General features: G+C 43.6%; 1 protein-coding gene across 1 annotated transcript; it reads left to right on the plus strand.

The window, feature by feature from the left end:
- Window positions 1–306: 306 nt before the first annotated feature.
- Window positions 307–9,932, plus strand: LOC139470933 (uncharacterized). The gene is made up of 5 exons (XM_071253258.1): window positions 307–463; window positions 4,622–4,667; window positions 6,239–6,382; window positions 6,926–7,180; window positions 8,832–9,932. Exons 1-5 carry the CDS (start codon window positions 461–463, stop codon window positions 8,864–8,866), a joined length of 483 nt encoding a protein of 160 aa, XP_071109359.1. The 5' UTR covers window positions 307–460; the 3' UTR covers window positions 8,867–9,932.
- Window positions 9,933–11,171: the final 1,239 nt, after the last annotated feature.

Here is an 11,171-nt window from a genome sequence, read left to right on the forward strand (position 1 = left end):
ACACCCCTGTCCCTATGTTTCCATGACACACTTGTATATCAACACACCTCTGTCCCTATGTTTCCATGGAACACATGTATATCAACACACCCCTGTCCCTATGTTCCAGTGACAAACAAATATATTCACATACTCCTTTTTTTGGTTTTAAGACATATTTCAACACACACGTGTAGAACTTACATTTTCCTTTACATGACATAAATAAGCATGCGTGTTGCCTCAAACACATCAACATATACCCCCTCAGCTAACACGACTGTGTTTGGGTCACCATGGATGTCGGCCACCTGCCATACACTTTTCAAGGGTCAATGTGAAGGCCGGCCGAGTGTTTGTTGTGAAGTAGATCAATGCATGGTTTAGCTGACGTGACCACGCTTGCTGAACACGGGAATCTCCACGCGCTAGTGAGCAGGAGATCTCATCACCCGTTGATCACCCGTGGCGAAACTCCGACATGGTAAGTCGCATATTCCTCTCTTGGTTTGGATACTCTCTGTTGTGGATACACTCTCCCACTCCTGCTTGCATGGGATTCTCAAGTATGGAGAAATAGTCGACCCTATGTTGGAGTTGATGTTTCTTTCTATACAGTCTGTCTAAATTACTTGTCCTGTATTTGTTCAACATTAGTTTTCTTATGAGTCTGTTGCCACATATGGCGATGTTTAAACTCAAGGCAAGTATGTGTGGCAGCCGGCAGCCGGGAATGTCAGGTAAAACAGTGGCTGTGTACTCCACAACACCCAGACGTGTAGAGACATGAGCCACCACACTGTCGACACACTGACACAGGCTAATGTATTGATCGCACAAGGCTCACTACACCTGAAGTGGATTCTCACAAACAAGCCGGGTACAATCCATGTTACCGCCAACAAATTGAATGGAAGGTAAGGGCTAGATTTAAGGGAGGGTACACGTCACGTGTGCATACATAATTACAAGGGAGGGTACACGTCACGTGTACGCATGGTTACAAGGAACATACAGGTCACGTGTGGATCCATAGGTACAAGGAGGGTATACGTCACGTATGTATACACAGTTATAAGGAGTCTACAGGTCACGTTTTGATATATAGGAACAAGGAGGGTATACGTCACGTATGTATACATAGTGGTAAGGGGGGGTATACGTCACGCGTGTATACATAGTTCTAAGGGAGGGTACACGTCACGTATGTATACATAGTTACAAGGAGGATACAGGTCACGTGTGGATACACAGTTACAAGGAGGGCACACGTCACGTATGTATACACAGTTCTAAGGGAGGCTACATGTGACGTGTGTATCCACAGTTATAAGGAGCAGACAGGTCACGTGAGGACAGATAGTTCTAAGGGAGGCTGCACGCCACATGTGTATACATTTTTGTTAGGGAGGGTGAACGTCATTCGTGTATAAAAAGTTTCAAAGAGGGTACACGTCACGTATTTATACACAGTTATAAGAGAGGGTACACGTCACGTATGTATACACAGTTATTAGAGAGGGTATACGTGACGTATGTATACACAATTATAAGAGAGGGTACACGTCACGTATGTATACACAGTTATTAGAGAGGGTATACGTCACGTATGTATACATAGTTGTAAGAGAGGGTGCACGTCACGTATGTATACACAATTATAAGAGAGGGTACACGTCACGTATGTATACACAATTATCAAAGTTGTAAGGGAGGGTACACGTCACGCGTGTATACATAGTTATAAGAGAGGGTATACGTCACGTACGTATACACAGTTATAAGAGAGGGCATTCGTCACGTATATATACACAGTTATAAGAGAGTGAGTGAGTGAGTTGGGTTTAACGTCCGCTTTTAACAGTATTCCAGTTATATCGCCGCGTGTCAGCTTAATGTGGGAGGAAAGCCCGAAGTGATGCAGTTCTCAGACGTTTACCACTTCGGTGAAACCCACGAGCACGGGTATGGTACTGACAAACCTAGAAACATAATCGGGGCGAACCGGGATTCGAACCCACAATCATAGGTTTCTGGCGTGCCCAAGGGACGCAAGTCTACACAGCGAATTGCGGCGCCTTAGACGACTGGGCCACCTGTGCCCCCTAGTTATAAGAGAGGGTATACGTCACGTATATATACACAGTTATAAGAGAGGGTATACGTAATGTATATACACACAGTTATAAGAGAGGGTATACGTCACGTATATATACATAGTTGTAAGGGAGGGTACACGTCATGCGTGTATACACAGTTATAGTGAGTCAGTGAGTGTGGTTTTTCGCCGCTTTTAGCAAAATTTCCAGCAATATCATATCGGGGGACACCAGAAATGGGCTTCACAAATTGCACACATGTCGGGAATCGAACCCGGGTCTTCGGCGTGACGAGCAAACGCTTTAACCACTAGGCTACTCGACCACCCCTGTACACAGTTATAAGAGAGGATATACGTCACGTATATATACACAGTTGTAAGGGAGGGTACACGTCAGGTGTGTATACGTAGTTACAAGGAGAGTACACGTCACGTGTGTATACATAGTTTCAATGAGGGTACACGTCACGTATGTATACATAGTAACAAGGAGGGTACATGTCTCGTATGTATACATAGTTACAAGGAAGGTACGTGTCTCGTATGTATACATAGTTACAATGAGGGTACACGTCACGTATGTATACATAGTTACAAGGAGGGTACGTGTCTCGTGTGTATACATAGTTACAAGGAGGGAACATGTCTCGTATGTATACATAGTTACAAGGAGGGTACGTGTCTCGTATGTATACATAGTTACAAGGAGGGCACATGTCTCGTGTGTATACATAGTTACAAGGAGGGAACATGTCTCGTATGTATACATAGTTACAAGGAGGGTACGTGTCTCGTATGTATACATAGTTACAATGAGGGTACATGTCTCGTATGTATACATAGTTACAATGAGGGTACATGTCTCGTATGTATACATAGTTACATGGAGGGTACATGTCTCGTGTGTATACATAGTTACAAGGAAGGTACATGTCTCGTATGTATACATAGTTACAAGGAGGGTACATGTCTCGTATGTATACATAGTTACAAGGAGGGCACATGTCTCGTGTGTATACATAGTTACAAGGAAGGTACATGTCTTGTGTGTATACATAGTTACAAGGAGGGCACATGTCTCGTGTGTATACATAGTTACAAGGAGGGTACACGTCTCGTGTGTATACATAGTTACAAGGAAGGTACATGTCTCGTATGTATACATAGTTACAAGGAGGGTACATGTCTCGTGTGTATACATAGTTACAAGGAGGGTACATGTCTCGTGTGTATACATAGTTACAAGGAGGGTACACGTCTCGTGTGTATACATAGTTACAAGGAGGGAACATGTCTCGTATGTATACATAGTTACAAGGAGGGTACATGTCTCGTATGTATACATAGTTACAAGGAGGGTACATGTCTCGTGTGTATACATAGTTACAAGGAGGGTACATGTCTCGTGTGTATACATAGTTACAAGGAGGGTACACGTCTCGTGTGTATACATAGTTACAAGGAGGGTACACGTCTCGTGTGTATACATAGTTACAAGGAGGGTACATGTCTCGTATGTATACATAGTTACAAGGAGGGTACACGTCTCGTATGTATACATAGTTACAAGGAGGGTACATGTCTTGTGTGTATACATAGTTACAAGGAAGGTACATGTCTCGTATGTATACAGAGTAACAATGAGGGTACATGTCTCGTGTGTATACATAGTTACAAGGAGGGTACATGTCTCGTATGTATACATAGTAACAATGAGGGTACATTTTCGTGTGTATACATAGTTACAAGGAGGGTACACGTCTCGTGTGTATACATAGTAACAATTAGGGTACACGTCTCGTATGTATACATAGTTACAAGGAGGGTACATGTCTCGTATGTATACATAGTTACAAGGAGGGTACATGTCTCGTATGTATACATAGTTACAAGGAAGGTACATGTCTCGTGTGTATACAGAGTAACAATGAGGGTACATGTCTCGTGTGTATACATAGTTACAAGGAGGGTACATGTCTCGTATGTATACATAGTTACAAGGAGGGTACATGTCTCGTATGTATACATAGTTACAAGGAAGGTACATGTCTCGTGTGTATACAGAGTAACAATGAGGGTACATGTCTCGTGTGTATACATAGTTACAAGGAGGGTACATGTCTCGTGTGTATACAGAGTAACAATGAGGGTACATGTCTCGTGTGTATACATAGTTACAAGGAGTGTACACGTCACGTGTGTATACATAGTTACAAGGAGGGTACATGTCTTGTGTGTATACATAGTTACAAGGAGGGTACATATCTCGTGTGTCTACATAGTTACAAGGAGGGTACATGTCTCGTGTGTATACATAGTTACAAGGAGGGTACATGTCTCGTGTGTATACATAGTTACAAGGAGGGTACATGTCTCGTGTGTATACATAGTTACAAGGAGGGTATATGTTGGTACGTTCCATGTTATCACTAATAGTTGGGACGGAATGGAATTTAAGTGATGAACTATCCTACACAATGAAACTATTCTGAACGTATGTTATGTGCTTGTTTGAGCTGTTATTTTGAATATGTATTGTAGGCTGACAGTCAAACGAAACAATCCGAGGAATCAGCTCAAGAAGAAGGTAAGGTTGTTCTACACAACTATTCAATCTACTGACTCTGTCGGACGCATGACGTGCTTCGACAAAGCTATGAAATCTTACTGACGCACGCAAGACATGACGTGGTTCCATATAATTCATTCGAATACCCTACCTCTATAGCATCATAGCCATAAATTCCTGTTTATGCTGAGAACCACACTATAAATTTCGTTATAAAATTTCAAGAGACGATCCCTTCACTGCCAACATATCCAATACTTGCATGCGCAAGGCGGGAAAACATTACTTCTTTCCTGTATGTCCAAATGACAACAAAAAACATTTTCTGAACACGTGATTGCCGTTCCACACTCGATAAGTTATATTACATCTCCATCTCTGCTGACAAGCAAGTGCTGCAGATATGCAGTGAACAGTTCCACAGCAGAGAACAGTGGTATAAGATGTCAGAAGTCTCTAGTCAGTAGTTAGTTCAGAGAGCGTGTTGTGGGATGAGGCCTGTCTGCTCCGTCTTTGGGAAACATCAGACCTCAGTAGTGATCCTCATCTGAGGCGGGGCACTGGTTGCCCAGTCGTCTAAGGCGCCGCGCTTCGCTGTGTAGACTTGCGTCCCTTAGGCACGCCAGAAATTTATGATTGTGGGTTCGAATCCTGGTTCGACCCGATTACGATTCTAGGTTTGTTAGCACCATACCCGTACTCGTGAGTTTCACCGAAATAGTTAATGTCTGAGACCTGCAAGAAAAGCACATGCACGCACACATGGACCATCCAGGCTGGAAGGAAGCAGCTGATATCCACCAAGTGTCACGCTAACCCTTTAACTGTCTGACATATTGACAAAATGTACAATCAATGTTTCATGAAATTTCATATATGAAAGATTTTGTTGCACAACACAACTGTTTAAGTACAAAAATATATTAAGGGCTGAATATGACTGAGCGTCCATCATGCACAAATAGCCTACCTGAATCAGTTGATTACGATGACACTATCAGAGTTATTAGAAAGCATCGGAAATCTCAGGGATCTCCTCCCTACCACACACGTCTTGGTGTAGACTGGGTGTCAGAACTTCAGAACACAACAGGGTAAGTTTGTGATATGACAACACTGAAATGATAGAGTAAAGGGGTATGAAGTGGTATACACACGTTAATCTAGGATGTACCAATGTACTGCTACTTGAAGTGGCTTCATGACAGACCTCAGAACAGAAGTGCATAACGGAACTGACGTCATAAGACATCGCCTGACTGTACTGTCCGTATAACCAGAAGTTGCAAAGATGAAACATTATAGTGTGGTTCTCACCATAAACAGGACGTTATGGCTATAATGTATAGAAGCAGTATTCTTAGATATATACACGATGATAACATTCAATGATGACTATCAAATCTACTGACTTTGCACGCCTGACATGGTTCTACTAGTGAGAGTGAATTAAACTTTATCGTTGCATCGGCATTATGTCAGCCATGTAGCGACTGGTTCTACAAGTATGTCTACTGATTATATCGCACTAATTACGTGGTTCAATATTCTAGTGTGTATCCGTATGGCATTATTATGTTTTATTCCAGTTTGGAGACGCGCCTTTCAGCTTTTTGATATGGACAACGACGGGACCATCTCTCTGAAGGAACTGGGAAGCGTGCTACGCAGCCTGAACTTTAATCCATCAGAGAAACTTGTGTGCGAGGCGGCGAAGAGGTTGGACAAAGATGGTGAGCATGGGCGGGTGAGCATGGGCGGGTGAGCATGGGCGGGTGAGCATGCGCGGGTGAGCATGGGCGGGTGAGCATGGGCGGGTGAGCATGCGCGGGTGAGCAGGGGCGGGTGAGCATGGGCGGGTGAGCATGGGCGGGTGAGCATGGGCGGGTGAGCATGCGCGGGTGAGCAGGGGCGGGTGAGCATGGGCGGGTGAGCATGGGCGGGTGAGCATGGGCGGGTGAGCATGGGCGGGTGAGCATGCACGGGTGAGCATGGGCTGGTGAGCATGGGCGGGTGAGCAGGGGCGGGTCAGCAGGGGCGGGTCAGCAGGGGCGGGTCAGCAGGGGCGGATGAGCATGCGCGGGTGGGTCTGGTGACTGTCGTATCTGGGAGGGTTAGGGTATCGGCAGTATGTCATCAGACATTATTTTCTCATCATCTGATGCGTAAAATTTAGGAAATGACATATCTTCCGTAAAAGATTTTGAAAGTTATTTTAGGAGTTAAAAATAATTACACCGATCAAACAATTCTTGAGGAACAGTATATTTACGTAGGCAATGGCAAGTGCGACTTCGAGGACTTCCGGGTGTTCATGAAGGAAACCAAGGAATGCATGCCCTCCAAAGAGGAATTCCTGGACGTGATGTTGCGAGCCTTCAAGACGTTCGACAGGGATGGTAACAAGTTCATCGACAGGAAGGAGATCGAGGGTGTTCTCACTAGCCTCGGAGAACAGCTCTCTGAGTCCGAACTGGACTACATGATGAAGTACGCGGATCTCAATGGCGATGGCAAGATCGACTATCAGGGTGATTTCAAATTTACCAAATGTCTTTGTATTTGCCTGTTACTGTTAACCTGTTAACGTGACACTTTGGTTCGAGATACCATTGTCATTTTCTGGTCTGTTTCAGGGTATAGGTGTCCTGTCATCAGAGTAGGGATGTCTTGGTATCAGAGTAGGGAGTCTTAGTATCAGAGTAGGGGGATCTTGGTATCAGAGAAGGGGGTCTTACTATGAGTAGGGATGTCTTGCTATCAGAGTAGGGAGGTCTTAGTATCAGAGTGTGTGTGTGTGTGTGTGGGGGGGGGGGGGGGGGGGGGGGGGGGGTCTTTGTATCAGAGAAATGGTGTCTTAGTATCAGAGTAGGGGGATCTTGGTATCAGAGTAGGGATGTCTTAGAAACAGAGTAGGTGAGTCTTGGTATCAGAGTACGGGAGGGTCTTTGTTTCAAGGAAGTGGTGTCTTAGTAGAAGGGGTCCTTGGTATCAGAGTAGGAGGGTGTTGGTATCAGAGAATTGGTGTCTTTGTATCACAGAAGGGATGTCTTTATATCAGAGAAGGGGTGTCTTTGTGTCAGAGAAATGGTGTCTTGGTATCAGAGTAGGGGTGTCTTAGTATCAGAGAAGGGATATCTTGGTATCAGAGTAGGGGTGGGTGTCTTAGTAACAGAGTAAGGGGCTCTTGGTATCAGAGTAGGGGGGTGTTGGTTTCAGAGTAAGGGGGTCTTACTATCAGAGTAGGGGTGGCTTGTCATCTGAGTTGGGGGTCTTGTCTTTAGTTTAGAGGTGTTTTGGTATCAGAGTAGGGAGTCTTGCTATCAGAGTAGGGGTGTCTTGTCTTTAGATTAGAGATGTTTTGGTATCAGAGTAGGGGTTTCTTGGTATCAAAGTAGGGATGTTTTAGTACCACAGTAGGGATGTCTTAGTATCAGTGTAGGGGTGTCTTGGTAACAGAGTAGGGGTGTGTGTGTCTTGGTATCAGAGTAGGGGGGTGTTGGTTTCAGAGTAAGGGGGTCTTACTATCAGAATATGGGTTTTCCTGTCATCTGAGTACGGGTGTCTTGGTAACAGAGTAGGTGGGGGGTAACAGAGTAGGGGTGTCTTGGTGACAGAGTAGGTGGGGGGTAACAGAGTAGGGGTGTCTTGGTATGAGAGTAGGGGTGTCTTGGTATGAGAGTAGGGAGGTCTTGTCATCAGAGTAGGGGTGTCTTGGTATCAGAGAAGGGGGTCTTACTATGAGTAGGGGTGTCTTGTCTTTAGATTAGAGGTGTCTTGGTATCAGAAGAGGGGTCTTAGTATCAGAGTAGGGGTGTCTTGGTATGATAGTAGAGATGTTTTGGTAACAGTAGGGTTTCTTGGTAAAAGAGAAGGGGTGTCTTGTCAGCAGATTATAGGTGTCTTATTATCAATTTGTTTGTTGTTTAACGCCGCACTCGCAATATTGCAGCTATATGACATCGGTCTGTAAATAGACAATCCAGTGATAGACATCAGGAACATCGTTATACGTAATCGGGATTCCGTGACATCCATCATTCAAGTCAGCGAGCCTGACCACCCGAGATCGTAATATGTAGTTGTAGATCACTGTACCTTCGTAAATATGAAGTTTACGTGTAGTTTTGTAAGAATGCTTATTGCGACAGTATACCATACACTCCTTTTGTCTGATTCCAGAGTTTGTCAACTTGTGCCTGAAACCCTGCTTATAATGTCGTCGACGCCTGGACACGAGAACTAATTCCTGTATGAGAATATAGTAGAGGAGGTTCATGCCACCGTCCATCACTCCGTCAACGGCTATATATATGACAGTATGCCACGTGTATATTCTACGACATCTCTATCACCGTCAGCTGATCTCAAAGTTGAATATAAAACTTTTGGATTGTCATATCCTCAGTCAGACTTTCATGTAGCCACACACGAACCTTTAGTGTACAGGAAACGAAGTGCCCATCTATCAAACCTGGTGGCATTATGTTGTTCCCTGTCTTATTAACACAATTATTAACTCATCTTCTGCTTTTGGTCCTCATTTCTAAAGAAGCATGTCTGAGAGGACGATTCTATGTTCTACGTGTATTACTGTATTGAGGCAGATTTCAAAAGTTGTTAACCACATATATTTTTACCTTTGAATAATATAAATATACTGAAACATGTGGTACAAATATAAACAAAGAGCTTGAATCCTACGTCAAAGACGTTTCAGTACCAGTGTGACGTCAGTGTTTTGGATCACGGATGGCCAAGTTGAGTGAGGCCCTGTGCAATGTGTTGTCCCTTTTGCTACCTGCAAAACTGTTCAAAGCCACAATGAAACCAATTCACTCCCTCAGTTTGTTGTATATTTCTTCTGTCAGTAGGGGGTGTGGGTTCGAATCCAGGTTCGCTCCGATTACGTTTCTAGGTTTGTCAGCACCATACCCGTGCTCGTAGGTTTCACCGAAGTAGTAAACGTCTGAGACCTGCATCACTTCGGGCTTTCCTCCCACATTAAGTTCACACGCCGCGATATAACTGTAATCCTGTTAAAAGAGTCCTTAAACCCAACTCACTCACTTACTCACTCTGTCAGTAATACAGAAAACCTTATTCCACAGGTTGATCTGGTACACGCACAGGAGTTATCTGCCCTGATCATCCCCTTCACATGTAGGCTTTCAAAATTATCACAAATCTATGTTGCTTCTAAAGAAGTTTATTGGATGTTAATCTTTGTTGTATTTGATAATTTATCTAGTTAAATTAACTGAGCCATCATTATTCGTTTGTTATATTTGTGGATGTATGTGTATGTACCCGATAAAAAGATTCTGCAACGCCCTCTGCATATGAAAAAGCCATATTCAAAAATTATATTCTGTAATATAATTTCTGATTTCTATTTCCAACCGTTCATATTAATTCGATTACATCGATGATCTAAGGTAATGTTTTGTTAAGGGGGCAATAGTTATTTGACTCTCTATTCTTTGCCCTGTTTCTTTGCATCAAATGCGATGACTTAGAAGATCATGAACATGCATTTGCCATGACTCAGAACATCAGGAACATGCAGTTGCCACGACTCAGAACATCAGGAACATGCAGTTGCCTCGACTCAGAACATCAGGAACATGCAGTTGCCATGACTCAGAACATCAGGAACATGCGGTTGCCACGATTCAGAACATCAGGAACAAGCAGTTGCCATGACTCAGAACATCAGGAACATGCAGTTGCCACGACTCAAAACATCAGGAACATGCATTTGCAACGACTCAAAACATCAGGAACATGCAGTTGCCATGACTCAAAACATTAGGAACATGCAGTTGCCACGACTCAGAACATTAGGAACATGCAGTTGCCATGACTCAGAACATCAGGAACATGCAATTGCCATGACTCAGAACATCAGGAACATGCAGTTGCCATGACTCAGAACATCAGGAACATGCAAGTACGACACGGCTATGACTCACTGCCTCCATGGATAGCCATGTCACTGCTCAGAAGAAAACAACTGATCGCATTAATCCCATCCAGTTCTCCACATTACACTGTTGTGACTATACTGGGTTTTTCGGAACCTGAATCAAACCTTACAATTGTACTAATCCGACTATAAAATAATCCTGTGTGGATGATACCAGGTGTTATCGAAAGTGTGAGCGTAACCTGCCCAACCAATGGCACCCGTCCAAAACACATCTATTGTTCACCAGAAATACACAACTTTCAGACACACCTCAAATACACACCTCAATAAACACCTGAACATTGGGTGCAAACCTAATTTAAAAATTCCATCGGACAGCATTAGTCACTGTTGTCACAAATTTGGAAATATCCTCAAGAAAGTCTACCATAAATGGTTTTAAAAGCTTTACTGAAGCCATGAATGTTGTAACCCTGATCAAACAACTTTTGAGAAAGAGTCGTAAGACGCTTTTTGAAATAATAGAAAGAGCATGCTCGATTGACCTTATGGGGAAGTTGACTTTTGGAACGTTGAATTGTTTACTCCAG

The sequence above is a fragment of the Haliotis cracherodii genome, unplaced genomic scaffold, assembly GCF_022045235.1.
Source record: "Haliotis cracherodii isolate W230 unplaced genomic scaffold, xgHalCrac1.p SCAF_1, whole genome shotgun sequence".
Taxonomy (NCBI): Eukaryota; Metazoa; Mollusca; class Gastropoda; order Lepetellida; family Haliotidae; genus Haliotis; species Haliotis cracherodii.